Source organism: Megalobrama amblycephala, linkage group LG6 (assembly GCF_018812025.1).
Source record: "Megalobrama amblycephala isolate DHTTF-2021 linkage group LG6, ASM1881202v1, whole genome shotgun sequence".
In the NCBI taxonomy this organism is placed as follows: domain Eukaryota; kingdom Metazoa; phylum Chordata; class Actinopteri; order Cypriniformes; family Xenocyprididae; genus Megalobrama; species Megalobrama amblycephala.
The window spans coordinates 2,921,125-2,937,359 of NC_063049.1; the positions used below are offsets into that span (position 1 = coordinate 2,921,125).

General features: G+C 36.2%; 1 protein-coding gene across 2 annotated transcripts in view; it reads left to right on the forward strand.

The window, feature by feature from the left end:
- The first annotated feature begins 791 nt into the window (after positions 1-791).
- The window catches only part of LOC125269680 (centrosomal protein of 95 kDa-like), a 90,110-nt gene continuing 74,666 nt past the window's right edge, over positions 792-16,235 (forward strand). The window contains exons 1-2 of one of the 2 annotated variants that reach the window (XM_048192622.1): positions 793-958; positions 1,535-1,663. In XM_048192622.1, coding sequence (XP_048048579.1) covers positions 940-958; positions 1,535-1,663 — 148 coding nt within the window. In that variant the 5' untranslated portion in view covers positions 793-939. Of the gene's footprint in view, positions 959-1,534; positions 1,664-16,235 lie in introns of both variants that reach the window. The other variant, XM_048192623.1, reaches the window with a different exon arrangement.

Here is a 16,235-nt window from a genome sequence, read left to right on the forward strand (position 1 = left end):
AAAACTTTTATGTTTTCTGTTAAAAACTTTTATGTTAAACTTTTATGTTAAAAACTTTATTTCACTTAATGGTAATAGTCATAGTTATGAAATGTTTCTGAAGGATATTTTTATGCTGTTTTATCCCATTGTGACAATTGATTCTCTAGAAAATATTGTATGGTTTCTTCATGATTGAAATAAACATGTTCAAGTTGATGGTTGTGTCATATTTATATATATCTCCTCACATCTATCCATTTCTTTCAACAACACTCACCAGAAGTCATTATTTAATCCTTTAAATTTGCTTTATGTATCAGTGCACTTTTCATTTATGTCATTACCAAAACACTATGTCATTACCAGAACAGTATGTCATTTTCGCCACGTTGCTTAATTTACAGAAAACATACCTTTAAAACTGTTTTATGTTCAATCTTCAGGTGCTACATTAAAAGCCTAATGAAATACTCATCCACCTATTCAAAGAAAAAACATCTAAAATTAATTTTCCAGAAATTAAACAAAAGTGTGCTTTGATGAACACAGAAAAACACATTTTGATGGTAAGAACAAGAAAATATATGTAATTCGCTGAATAGAAACATTTTGTTTTTTATACGTATTCAACCAAATTTCATTCATCAAAATGTAAGATGGCAAAATAGCCCCCAATTGAAGAATCACCCATATATATATATATATATATATATATATATATATATATATATATACACACACGATGAAGTTTGAAGAATTTTCAACATCCTTGCGTTTGTTTTGCATCCGCATACGTCACTAGAGTCTCAGCCAATTAGAGCATGGTAAGGTTTTAAACCGCTGTTGCTGTTCCATTTTTTCAAACATCAGCTTTTACATTTTTCTGATCAACTGAAGTGGTTTACTCAGTGGACTGTGAATTAACATATTCTTGCCTTTAAGCGTAAAATCTGCTCGATGGGACCTGAGGAGAGGGGTGAGTTTGTGCTGTTGATATCAACCCTTTATTTGCGTTAACGTTAGCTGCATGCTAGGTGGTTTGAAGTGCTACATTATTATTTACATGTTATGGCTGTGTAATATAATGATCAAAACCATCAAATTTCAAATAAAAAACCTTTTCAAAAGGCAGTTTGTAAACTTAGTATTAAACCCTTATGTTAGTGATGATAACTGATATCAGCCTGTCAAACTACAGGACATAGTTAAAATATGGGATATTTCTTTATACTTGTAAATCAGATCTTGTCGTGAAGTATAATCAGACATTGAAAACAAGCTTCATTTAATTTCCTCTTGATTTTACTGACAAGGCTGGACGGCGCGCTGTTGAGCGCCAAAAACAATCCCTTGTGTGTGTGTGTTTATAATATCTCTCTTTGTAGTCATGATATGTCTCTGTATTGATGCAGTAAATTTCTGCCTCTGGCCAAAAATTCCAAGATTTTTATTTTTTAAACCTAGAACCTTAAGCAAATTATATTATGCTGTATGCTTGTTAAAAGTGTTGATAAAACTATGTTTGAAATGTTTCATGTACTTTTTTGTATAGATTGGTTGGACGTGGCAAACAACATTTTGTTGAAATGTCACATTAACCTGAGGCTGGAACGGATCTCGGAGTGTGATGCAAATGTGTTTGTGGTTTTGTATGAGGCGATCTTGGGAGAGAAAGTACCAGGTATTCACGTTCCTTCAGTCCTATGCAAAAATTTGTTTGGCAGGTTTTGCGTTTTTACCCTGCAGCAGTAAGTCTGAACCGATATCAGAGGCTAGTGTTGTATTATGAAATGTTATACCAGTGCTTCCCACGTTTGAAATATACTTGCGATGGTAGCCACTAGCCAGGTGAAAAATCCTCCTATTACCCACAGCACAAAAATGGTCTACTACATGTGACAAACAACGTGTGATTTTTATTTATTGAAATTCATTTTACTTGCATAGGCTACTATTACATTTAATAACATACTAATATTATGCATTATTATGAATTGTAAATTATGCAAAATTACAGAATTCAAACGGTAGAGTTCTTGCTTTGTCGTATAGTGTCTCTCAGTGAATGGGACAAACATTTTACTGATACTAGTAAAAAATAAATAAATAAATAAATAAAATTTTTTATATATATATATATATATATATATATATATATATATATATATATATATATATATATATATATATATATACATACATACATATACACACACACACATATACACAGGTGCTGGTCATATAATTAGAATATCATCAAAAAAATTATTTATTTCACTAATTCCATTCAAAAAGTGACCCTGAATAGTCGACGATTCGAATCTTCGATAGGAGGAGCCTGATTCGACTACCAATCTCACAGTCGAATCGTCGCAGAGGTGTTATGAGAGAGATATGGGGGCGCTCAATATCTGATTTTACATAGACATACTGGTTCTTTCCCAATAGGTTAATATACAGCCTATTATGTTAATACCATAAATAAAAATGTGAAAAGAAAGAAGCTTTTAATAAATATTTTTAATGTGCGTGAATAAATCCAACCACCCCTGTGACCAATTTAAGTTTCACTTCCATGATCCGTGACCGGCAGATGAGCATCTTTACGGCAGGGATTAAATCTTCAACAACGTCTGGGATAAAGTGTACAATTGGATGCACTTTGAAATGGTAAAAGATGATCAAAAAAACGTATGATGCAAGTTGTGCCAACAGCTCATGTCCTATACAACTCAACGACAAACACTGCAGCGCGTTTCTGCCGGCCAACGAGCTGACTATAGCGCGCTATTTGAAAAGACTCAAACCAGATGGACGACGCGACGCCGCTTCCTTCCATTGTAATGAACTGAAGGTAAAACGGACGATGATGGGCGTTGACATGTTGGAACCTGGGCATGCGCAGAAAGACTCGTCAGTGAAACCAGGAGGCGGAGGCGGAGTCGCGGTATCAAACTTCCGCCCAGACGTCTGCGTCATCAAAATCAGATCACCTATTTGTTTTATTATCTATTGTTTATTATATTTTTCTTTTCCTCCTCCCTTTTTCATTTGGCTTAAACGATGGCTTAATTACATCTGGCAATAAGGAATTTACATTTATTTGAATGTTTATTAATGCACATTGTTCAGTTTTAAACTAAATTACTCATAACTAGGTCAAAACAACATATCGTAATTTATGTATTTTAAATAAATAAATTATACACAAATGAAAATTATACTTGTAAAAAAATATTCTGTTTCTAGAGCAATAATATTTTTGAAACCTCGGTAAAGTTGAACTAACTCTACAGCAGATCGATTGCTGTAACGTTAGACAGTGCTCTTTAATTAACTAGAGTAGGATTAGTTTTGTCCTGATAATTATTATTTTATACCCATAAAGATAATTAGTAACTGCCAGATTATGATCACCTGCTTTTTCCGTCATGGCTAACATTAGCCATGTTATCTTGGCTAATAACATTTAGCTTATAAAGCCCACATTTAACGTGACCGCAAAAAACTCAGTGATCCGTCAGATCTGTAGGTCGGTTAGGATAGTTTACTGCTGAACAACAACTTTTGTCAGTGAGAAATAACACAGAAATCGAAAAATAATAGTTATTTATTCATCTTAAATCTCCCCTCAAAGCTCTGACAGTCCTCAGAGAAGCTGTCAATCAACTGTAAATCGTGACGACACGCCCCGTTTCTATAGCACCAAATTGCTTGCAAAAATCAAACTGATCACAAAAATGAACTATTGAATATATATCAGCATGATAACAACTACCTTAAATGACCAAAACCATCTTTCGGAAAATTTTATTGTATGTGTAATTAATTTTTTGTTATTTTGACAAGTGCCATTAGTTTGGATTGAGAGGGCGGGTTTATGACTTGTACTGCATCCAGCCACCAGGGGGCGATCAAAGAGCCCGCGGCTTCACTTTTCAGGACGTATGAGACACACCCGACTCAAAAGGACACAGGCAGATCGCGTGAAAGACTGGATTTTTTTTTCTCTCAATCAGGTAGGGTAGCTACAAATGATTTCAAACTATTTTAGACGGATGTAATTTGATTTTTGAATGTTTAGCTAAAAAGACTGCCTCTGTCTCTGCCTCTGTCTATTGTCTCTGCAGTTAAAAAGACAAAGTTGACAATTCTGGATATACTTTCGTTATTTTAATAATTTCTTTAATTTTAATTTATTTATTGATCACTCTGGGTTATCTAATTTAATTATTTGTGGCTTGTGTTTTGAATATATGTTCCCCTGCACTTCAGGCATTTTGCAGTTTGACTCGTATCATATTTCTGTTGTAATTAAATTCTGTAAATTAATGTTTGATAAATAAAAAAAATTATAATTTTTTTTATTAAATGAATTAAATTTTTTGGTGCATCAGTGTTGCGCTGTAGAGTTAAAGCTTGCTTGCACAGACAGTTTAGCCGATGTAATTTGATTTGCTGACATATGAAATGTATATCTGCAGTGTGGCTTTTCTGCAGTTATTTTTATATATATTTTAAGGTTTATTGATCCAAAATGTTTTTATTCGTTTTCTTCTATAGCTTTGAGAGTGTTCTGTACATCGTGGCTGTGAATGTTTATCCAGATTGCCTTTCATTTGTTTAAAAAAGATAAAATCATTGTCAGTTTCGTCTATCACTTGACAGGCAGTTTGGTCGGTTTATTAGAAAGACGTTTCTCTGTGCTGTGTGTGAAAGAAAATAAAAGTTGCCTTAAGCCGCGCCCGCGGGTAGGCTATAGGCCTTTAGGCCTACTTCATTTTCCGTGTCCCGCTCCATCTTTCAAAGTCTGTGCGCACTCTCTAGCGGACTGCTGTTTTTCAAGCTCAAATCACCCCCCCCCCCCAACCCCAACATATATGATTCGACTATCAGTCGAATATAGGCAATCTGATTCGAATCGGATTCGACTATGTAAATCCGTAGTCGAGGACACCCCTAGTCTGTGTGTAGTGGTTCTTGAAGCACTGACTCCAGCTGCAGTCCACTCTTTTACCCCTTTTCCACCAAGGCAGTTTGAGTGCTGGTTCGGAGCCAGAGCCTAGTTTCAAATCAGTTCTTTGTCTTTCGACACACAAAGCACCAGCTCCGAACCAGGAAAAGTGGTTCGTAAGTAGCACCAAAACGTTGCTGGGCTAGAAGTAAGAACCGCTTGCGTCAGGGGCTGGGGGCGGGGTTACCGTGACCAACAAGACACCTGTGACCGCCATTTTTGAAATAGCAGCTAATCGAGCTAATAGCAGCTAGATTGTAATCTCGTTCTATATACAAATTATGGCGAGTCGTGTTTGGATGCCAATGTAGGTTCGCAAAGCTATGAGCATCAACAGTAGTGAAACATCCGCGATTGTTGATAGAAGGCTTGTTCGAGATGCATCGGAGCAGCGCAGACCAATTCGGCGGGTGCCGCGGATCCGCGGGAGCGTTTGTAGAGCATACGACTCGTCAGTTGAACCAACTCCGAACTGGCACTAGCACTAGCTCTGAACTAGCACCTGGTTCAGGCTGGTGGAAAGGGGGTATTTGGGGGTATTCCCCCACATTTTTGAATGGGTTTTGTTTCACAATCCTCTCCAGGGTGTGGTTATCCCTATTGCTTGTACACTTTTTTTCTACCACATCTTTTCCTTCCCTTCGCCTCTCTATTAATGTGCTTGGACACAGAGCTCTGTGAACAGCCAGCCTCTTTTGCAATGACCTTTTGTGTCTTGCCCATGATCGTGTAGCCTACAGAACTAGACTGAGAGACCATTTAAAGGCCTTTGCAGGTATTTTGAGTTAATTAGCTAATTAGAGCGTGGCACCAGGTGTCTTCAATATTGAACCCTTTCACAATATCCTAATTTTCTGAGATACTGAATTTGGGATTTTCCTTAGTTGTCAGTTATAATCATCAAAATTAAAATAAATAAACATTTGAAATATATCAGTTTGTGTGTAATGAATTAATATAATATACAAGTTTCACTTTTTGAATGGAATTAGTGAAATAAATCAACTTTTTGATGATATTCTAATGATATGACCAGCACCTGTGTATATATAATATGCAAAATGTGTCAAATGTTCTAAGTCTTTTCTTCCTGTGGGGGAGCATTCCAGCCAGAGACTACAATAGTTTACTATGAATTAAATGGACATTAAATTGAATACAATTTATGTAACCAAAATAACAATAATGCCCAGGGCAGGGTTGCACCCCCGTTCGTAAGTTCTTTTTTAATTTGGAACTTAAAGTCCACACTAGTGGCTTAGTAACTACTACTATTGATTGATTGATTTTATTCAACATGTACAACACTGAGTAATGGGACAGATGCACACAGCGGCACACTGTTTAGGACGGGTACGTGTTGAAGAGTGGCTTACAAAATAATCTTTTCACATAATCTCTCTTAAAATGTAAATGTAATGTCAGCAGCATCACATATGTCTACAGAATGAAGTCTGTCAAGTAAAACAAGAGCTTATTGATGCAGTTCAGTCAGTCTGCTATTTTATTCCAACTGTTACTCCTGATAGGAGGCTTCTGTAAATATTTAGTGTATCTGTAGAGTTACGCTTTACCTTTAAGTTTAATGGTGCAACACAAAAATATTTAGTAGTGCATAAGTTGTAACTTAGTGCCCATTTACGTCAAAACTAGGCTACGTTGTAACTTGCGCACAGCTGGTGAGTTAGACAACACGTGTCAGGACCCACTCGTTGTAATCATACTTTAGATCTAATATTGTCACATTGAATCGATATTGATGCCGTTCTGCAGCAGAGCGATGACATCTCAGATCATTATCTAGTCTTGTGTATAGGCTACTACTAGAGTTGTAACGGTATGAGATTTCCACGGTATGATAACCGTCTGAGTAAATATCACGGTTTCACGGTATACGGTATTTAACAATCAATTTTTATTTATATCATGAATTAAAATGACCAGTAAATTAATTAAAATGTTTGTTTTCTCTATTCAGATTTCAATAATCAAAAACAATCAAATACATTTAATAAATTATTATGGATTAGAAATTGAACAACTTTTATTAATAATTAAAATTCAGAAATTCTGCTTTGACTTAATTCTTCTGGCTTTTATTTTTTTTATACAAATATTATCAAAAATGATGGAAATGAAATTAACTTTTTTTATAATTATTTTGAGAAGTACATTCTATTTAACAATCATAATAAATTTGTCAATTTCTTCAAGTTAAAAACCGGTCTTTTATTTTGATGGGATGTAGTGAAGAGCTTTGAGTTTCAGTGTATTTGACAATGATTTTTCTCAAATAAAATGATGAAATGCTCATTAAGCGCTATCTCAGAGCAACCGTGGATATGTTTGTGTTCATGTCCTCTGATAACGAGATGGCAAACACTTAAAAAACAATAAGAGCGCCGCGCATACTTAAAGGTGATAGAGATGATTTTTTCGTCGACTGAGAATCCAAAGACTGTTACTGAGTTTTTGAAATGAGAGCATGCGTAAGAACAGCCCCCCTCCTTCACCGCTCATTGCAAAGGAACGCCTCCCAAAACCCGTGCACGAGTATTGGAACACGAGTGTTTACCACCGGCATTCGCTGTGTCGTGTTTTTTGGATTCATTATGTCGGACTCACCACATGTAACTCATAATCTGCAGTTGTTATTCCTGTCTCCTGACAAAAACATTGCATGCAGCGCCTGTGGAGTGTGTAAAGTTACTGGAGAGCGCAGCCGCGCTCGTCTCTCACAAGGAACGTCATGGCAGTGATTGACAAGCCAGAGGGCCAATCCGCGCACGTCTCTCACAAGGAACGTCACGGCAGTGATTGACAAGTCAGAGGGCCAATCGCGTAAACGATTGGCTGATGTTTTTAAGGCCCTACCTCGTGCACAGATGATGTATATTAATATTATTACGTTCAGTGCACCTAATAAATAGTCTTTTATCAGTTAGTAAAGACAGTTTCAAGTAATATTGCAAAAATGTATAAAACAAAACATCCTCTTTAGCACCTTTAAGTATGTAGTACACGAAACGGCGCAGCTCATTCACACAGGCAGACACCTTAAACAGACAGATATATTTATACAGCAGTCTGTTTGCGTTTAATATTCAAAGACCCCGCCTAGACCATGTCGCGATTTGATTTATTGTACAGCTCTGCTTTCGTTTTATTCATCAGTCCAACAAATCGCGCGTTTTTACCTGACATCGCTGCGTTATACTGTACATTCCATTTTCATGACTGGATTCCGGGATTCCCTCTCCATCACGCATATCATACGACCTAAGTTATAAACGGAACATACCTGCATCTACACGGATGGTGTTCTCAAATATAGGTCAACATGTTTGATGTGTTTCCTCCTTTTGCAGGTAACGTTAGGCCTACTTTGCGCCTGCATTGTTTTTGGATATCTACACTCGAGGACAGCCCCGCGTTTGTTTTTCTATATCTAAAGTATTCCCATACTGCAAATTGTAACTTATTTTTCAACGGGGCACAGAAAATAGAGATAGCAACTTCTGTCTCTGACATTGTCTGCTGTATGTGTGGGTGTGGAGCAAGTTTAGTGAAGTGCTTTTTTTTTTTTTTTTTTTTTTTTTTTTTTTTTTTTTTGCATTTCACCGTCATTTTGATGGACAGGATCGTACAAAAAATCCATCATAATCAATAATTACCAGTCATTTTATTTTTTTATATTTTAATAAGACATTTTATTCACGAACTTACAGGATAAGCAAATAGGCATAGGCTTGCATTTATTTATACAATGAAAAGAAAATTGATCAAAGACTAGCTGCATCACTTTCAGTTTTAATCTTGAACATTTGTCACGGATTGTGAGTGAATGCGATCATCCTTTCCTCTTTACTACTGTACAGAACGAAATAAACATAAATGAAAATAAAAAAAAATGTTGAAAGATACAGTAGCTTACCGAAATCTGTATCACGTCAGTTCAATCAGTGTTGCAAACAATGTCACCTAACAATTTACCTCAGAAAAGCCATTCATTGACCATAAACTTATAGTCAGCAAGAGAAATAACAAAACTTAAGAAAGCATGCATAAGTAACTTTATCATTATACAATTGACTTAAACTGGGTGCTTGTCTGTGTGTAATCAAGCGCGTCGTTTTCATTTTATTCTGGAGACTGAACTCGTGCTTTGCTGCCACACTGGAGCGCACTCACCATCTACTGGACAGGGGTGGGAATTACAACAAGCTTACATACAAACTACATAATCTGTCAAAATGATGGACGGGCTGCAGATTTTTTCCGTCACTGCTAAAAAAAATGCCATCAAAGACGGAAAATTTTCAGTTAACGCGATCTCTGAGATGTATAAATAATATATATTATATATGACATCACATTACCGCCGGTGACACTCCACGACCGCGGTGGCAACTTCACCACCGCGGTGGCGCGGTTGTCATGACTACCGTCACAGCCCTAATTGCTTTATAAATAATCTTATGGATCAGTTTCTTTGCCTTAGCATACCAGACAGCTTAGATGAACTCAGTTGCAACAGAAACTATTGACTCTCTCTTTTCCAGCTCATTAGATGCACTAATTTAAAAAAAAAAAAGGAAATTAGTCCAACGTCTTGGTACAACGAGCACACTTGGGCCCTTAAGAGAGCAACCAGAAAATGGAGCGCAGCACCGTTCGCTGTTGGCCAGAGGAGAACTGGCCCCCCAACTGAGCCTGGTTTCTCCCAAGGTTTTTTTTCTCCATTTTAGAACCTGATGTCACCTGTTGAAGTTTGGGTTCCTTGCTGCCATCGCCTTTGGCTTGCTTAGTTGGGGACACTTGACATTTGATATTCAACAATGTTTTGATCTGCCTGCATTGACACCCTTGTATGTGAACTGAACTGAGCTGGATGATGACATCACTGTTTACTGCAGTGCTGACATAGATTAATGAACTAAATTAATAACTATTGATTCTTTCAATGGAATGAATCAATACTGAATTTACTTAAGCTGGAAAATGACACCATTTTCTTTAAGAGCTGCTGTGCAGCCAAAATTATATACCAGTTATAACTAGGGCTGGACGATTATGGCCTAAAATCAAAACCTCAATTAATTGAACATTTTACCTCAATTACGATTAATGGACGATTTTTTTTTTTTTTCTTTTTTTTTGCCCTCATAGTTCACTGACAAGGTTTGTACTATAAATATGATTGACTATTAAAGGTGGGATATTTTTTCCTATTGAAAGAGTGATCTGACATCATAGCTCACTTTCAGCAGTTATTTAATCTATGCTTCGTAACATTTCTTACAGATTTCTGCTCGTTGTAAATCAGATACAAATAAATTAGTACAGTACCAGTATGAGTGATTGCGTGTGTAAGTTAGTCATACCGTCTGTCTATTATTTGTGAAGCTGTGGGTTGTAAATAGTTCCTTAAAATGTAGAAAAATATATGCTATAATAAGTTTTGAGTTTCTAAGCTACTTTAATGATAAATCACAGTTCAGCGCTGACAACTAGTTTCAGCATTCTTCTCTGTGCGCGCGATCTTCACGTTTTGCGCAGCTACTGTTTGTATGAGTATTCATGTCACAATGCAGCTGCGTGAGCGTGGTAGCTCGATATAATAATACACATCCGATCGTCTAAATTGCTTGAAACTCCAAACCATAAAACAAATACAACTGACAAAGTTTAGTGAAGACGCAAGGCTCACCGCTCGCACGCCGTCACTATGTGTTGAATCAGCATTCACCTCCGTCACGGAGGCTCCGTGTTTTGCTTTTATGCCACTGACTAGACGGGGCAGAGTCACGCGGTACTATGTTTTTAAGGGGGAAGTATTAACAGGATAAAAAAACCGAAATAACCGACATGGGAAAATTATGTCGGTTAGAGGTTCTGAATTTCGGTTTCGATTACTTTTCGATTAATCGTCCAGCCCTAGTTATCACTGTAAAGTTGCTTTGACACAATCTGCATTGTAAAAAGCGCTATATAAATGAAGGTGACTTGACTTGACTTGCAGTAAATTATTGTCAAGGCCATCATCAATAGGGCACCACAGTCACTTTCCAAAGTACATGGACTTGTCAAAATGTCCCCACTGGGTGAGGTCCCCATAATATGAAGCTCTTCTGCAAGAAATATTGGGAACAAATTGACAAATTAAAGGGTTGGTTCACCCAAAAATGAAAATTCTGTAATTAAAGGTGCCCTCGAATGAAAAATTCAATTTATCTTGGCATAGTTAAATAACAAGAGTTCAGTACATGGAAATGACATACAGTGAGTCTCAAACTCCATTGTTTCCTCCTTCTTAAATAAATCTCATTTGTTTAAAAGACCTCAGAAGAACAGGCGAGTCTCAACATAACACCGACTGTTACGTAACAGTCGGGGTGTACGCCCCCAATATTTGCATGCCAGCCCATGTTCCCAACATTATGAAAGACATTACACAAGGGCAGCCAGTAACGTCTGGAACAGCACAGCCGAATCATCAAACTAGGTAAGCAAGCAAGAACAATAGCGAAAAATGGCAGATGGAGCAATAATAACTGTCATGATCCATGATATCACACTTGCAGTCTGTATAATTCATAAACACAACTTCATTCTTTATAAATCTCTCCAACAGTGTAGCATTAGCTGTTAGCCACGGAGCACAGCCTCAAATTCATTCAGAATCAATGTAAACAATATAACAGTATACAATACTCACATAATCTGACGCATTCATGCCGCATGCATGACGAACACTTTGTAAAGATCCATTTGAGGGTTATATTAGCTGTGTAAACTTTGTTTAGGCACTGTTTAAGGCAAGCGCGAGCTCCGTGGGCGGGGAGCGTCAGCATTTAAAGGGGTCGAACAGCATAAATCGGCTCATATTTAATAATGCCCCAAAATAGGCAGTTAAAAAAAGTAATAAAAAAAAAATCTATGGGGTATTTTGAGCTGAAACTTCAGACACATTCAGGGGACACCTTAGACTTATATTACATCTTGTAAAAAAACGTTCGATGGCACCTTTAATTAATCACCTTCATGTCGTTTCACGCTCGTAAGACCTTCGTTCAACTTCGGAACACAAAGTAAGATATTTTTGATGAAATTCGGGAGGTATCTGACTCGTCCATAGACAGCAATTTAACCACCACTTTCAAGGTCCAGAAAGGTACTAAAGACATAGTTAAAATAGTCGGTGTGACTGCAGTAGGGCTGCAACAACTATTCGATAAAATCGATAATAATCGATAATGAAAATCATCGACAACGATTCTAATTAACGATTAGTTGGCTCCGCCCACCGTGCACAGAAGACTTCCGCCGGTCGCATCAAATTACAGCACTGAATAATGCATTTCTATGGACAAAAATTAATCTAAAAATAGGCGGGAAAGGTATGAGATCAAAGCTGATCAAAACATGAGAAGTATTTATTTTAAGCTTCTTTGCTGAATGAGCGCCGGCGCACGCATCCGTGTCAGACAGACGGAATGCGGGAGAGAGGGAGACAATTAATATTCAGAGCAAAAATATTCATTTTGCTGAAATATCTGTTGTTTAAAGTTAAATTTAGATTTGAAAGTCAACATGTCATTCAAGTATTTTATGATAGTAGTAACTGTAAAGGGAGAACTAACTGAAAATAAATGTAAGACATTTCTTATAGCCTATTCACAGGATAAAGAAATGACAGTAAGGGGTTGATTGTGTCCAGAGTGACTGTGTGTGTTCCTGCAGTACATTTATCTTGCCTGTTGGTTAACACTGAGTTTGTGTTTTTCTTTATTATCTTTATTACTATCTTCATTTTTAATGTAGAGTAGAGATTTAAACTATATTCACTATATACAGTGCTAAAGTTATTAGACATCTAATACCCAATGTAAGGTTTGTGCCACAGGTCAGGGCAGCCTAAACTATCAGTATTGGTGCTAAAATAATTTTTCTTGTTTCTGTAATGGTTAATCCACCAGTATGTGTAAGCTCTTTAGTTACAGCAGTATTTTTAATGCTACAATATATTGTTGTTATCCATGAATTTTTGATTTTACAGTTTTACAAGAAAGGCAGGAAAACAGTAAAACACTTTATAGCTGTTTTTTTTTTTTTTTTTCAGATTCTCAAGGTTTTTTTTGGATATATTATGTGTGAATATTATTTAGAATTTATTTAGTTGTTTCAGTTTATTTTCCTAATAAATGGCAATACCATTTTTAGTTTCAAACAAGTTTTTGATAGATTCCCAAAATATTTGTGTTCTCTCTAAATTAGTAACTATTGATTCTTTCAACGGAATGAATCAATTCTGAATTTACTTAAGCTGGACAATGACATCATTTTTTTTTTTTTTATTTGTCCAAAATGATATACCAGTTATCACTGTAAAGTTGCTTTGACACAATCTTATTAGTTATTAGACATCTAATACCCAATGTAAGGTTTGTGCCACAGGTCAGGGCAGCCTAAACTATCAGTATTGGTGCTAAAATAATTTTTCTTGTTTCTGTAATGGTTAATCCACCAGTATGTGTAAGCTCTTTAGTTACAGCAGTATTTTTAATACTACAATATATTGTTGTTATCCATGAATTTTTTGATTTTACTGTTTTACAAGAAATTAATTTTATTAATTTAGAGAGAACACAAATATTTTAGGAAAACAGTAAAACACTTCATAGCTGTTTTTAGCTGTTTTTTTCAGATATTATTTTTCAGATATTATACGTTTTTTTGGATATTATATGTGAATATTATTTAGAAACTATTTAGTTGTTTCAGTTTGTTATTTTCCTAATAAATGGCAATACCATTTTTAGTTTCAAACAAGTTTTTGATAGATTCCTAAAATATTTGTGTTCTCTCTTTATTATGACAGGTAGTGTAATAAATTACTGTATGTTTTCAAAGCCTTCAGATAGCACATTTGCTTGAAGTACATTGGACAGGATGTGCAAAATTGTTTTTTTTGTCAATAAAATAAATACCAAAATACCAATAATGCCCAGAAGAAAAGAAAACTTAGCATGTGACTTTTAATTATAAAAAAGCCCAAAATACACCTGGACTCTTATTTTGAAATGTCTATACTATTGCGGGCAGATCCTTCAGATGAGAGAGATAAAATATGCATTCTTACAACCATCTAAAACGTAATATATCAAAGCCATAAAGTATACATTATCATAATTCATCGACTTGTCTTCATTAGCAATCATAATGGCATAAATGTGCGCTATTCATTGATTGAGAATCACTTTGAAGCAGCCTGAAGCGCTGTTGCGCGACACTGTAGAACACACAGCAGCGCCACCTTGTGACTTTGCAATTTGCAGCACTCTTTGTGAAATATCCACAGCGCACGTGGGAATGCCAGCGGAAGTAAACAGTTCTTGCGCACAGAACGAGCAGGTAACACATAGGGTGAGGAGAATTTTTTTTAAATTTGTCCAAAATGATATACCAGTTATCACTGTAAAGTTGCTTTGACACAATCTTATTAGTTATTAGACATCTAATACCCAATGTAAGGTTTGTGCCACAGGTCAGGGCAGCCTAAACTAAAAAAAGTGCACTGCGCATTGAAAAGTTCACGGCACAAAGAAAATCCCTGCGTATATCTGCATCTAACAGTTTATTAATCATATGTTTCTTCTCACTTTTAAATTACAGTTATTGTGCATGTGACGCCAATTCATAGTCCTTGTGTTGTGTGATCTAACAGACAACCTGTAGCCAGTATGATTATATCGTTCAGAAACAGCAACGTACTCCAGCAAGATAGTCAACAGTCCTTTATCTGCATATCAAGTATTAAAGCCCCATTCACACCGCCAGACACGCAGTGACAAAGCGACAGGATCCAATTTCATCACCGTTGGCGACAGAATGTAGGCGCGTCAAGCGACGGGAGACACGATATTTCAACGTTATGCAGATCAGAAGCGAATTTCGTGAGCAACGATCAATGGAAGCGAAAGCTCTCTGGAGCTCACGTCACCGTCTCGAGTGCAGGCAAGACAGACAGGAATGGTTTCAGAGCGATTTCACTGTTTTATATGATTTGGGTGTACATACATTGGTATAATAAAACAATGTGTGGAAAAGAAACTGTCAGCAGTCTTGTGAGTTTGATTCATATATTTTGTGTTGTTAATTATATGATGCTGTGACCATATAATTGTGTGAGCTTTTGACATGTAACAGGTCATTATATTAGAAGAATATCCTGTAAGTTTCAGAATTGAAAAGTTCCTTGATAGTCCAAAAACAGCTTTTATTGAAACCAAGCCCAGATTACTACTCATTTGTGGAATGTCTCTATTATGTCATAGAGATCTGACAGACCACCTCTGCAGAAGAAATCAATGGCTACTTCTACATTGTTACCACTGTAGCCACGCCCACTGATTTGCGCATGACAAGTATGACGTGTTACACATGACGTGATGCTAACACTGGATCGAGCGATAAACATGCCTTTGAAGAGTGCAAAATCTTGTGCAGTGCCAGGTTGTGGAAAAACAAAATAAAAAATGTTGTGCCTTCTCTATTTGATCCGACAGGAATGGTGCAACACACTTATGTGAATAAAGAAGTTTGTACTGTGTCACAATTCCTTTTGTTACAGTTATCGTTTGGTATGTACAGATTATGTGTACATGTCTAACAAAAATCACCAGTGACGAGTGATTTCTGATATGTAATGATTCATGTAGGCCTACAGTCAGATGTTTTTGTCTCAAAATTGTTTGTCAGTAAATCATACCACTGACCAAATGGTCATATTCACATTGTTTCTCTTAGTAGGATGAAAATAATCTGTTATTTAAACTGTAATAAACTTTAAATTATATATACAAAGCCCATTTCCAGAAAAGTTGGGGCATAATGTAAAATGCAGTAAAATCAAGAATCTGTGATATGTTAATTTTCTCAAACCTCTATTTAACTGACAAAAGTACAAAGAAAAGATTTCCAATGTTTTCACTGAACAACTTTATTGTATTTTGTAAGTATAAACAAATTTTGATTTTGATGGCTGCAACACACTCCAAAAAAGTTGGGACAGAGGCATGTTTACCACTGTGTCATATCACCTTTCCTTTTAATTACAATTTTTAATAATTTGGGAATTGAGGATATTAATTGTTGCAATTTTACAAGTGGAATTTTTACCCAATCTCGCCTGATACAAGACATCTGGGGCTGTATTCACAAAACATCTTAAGGCTAA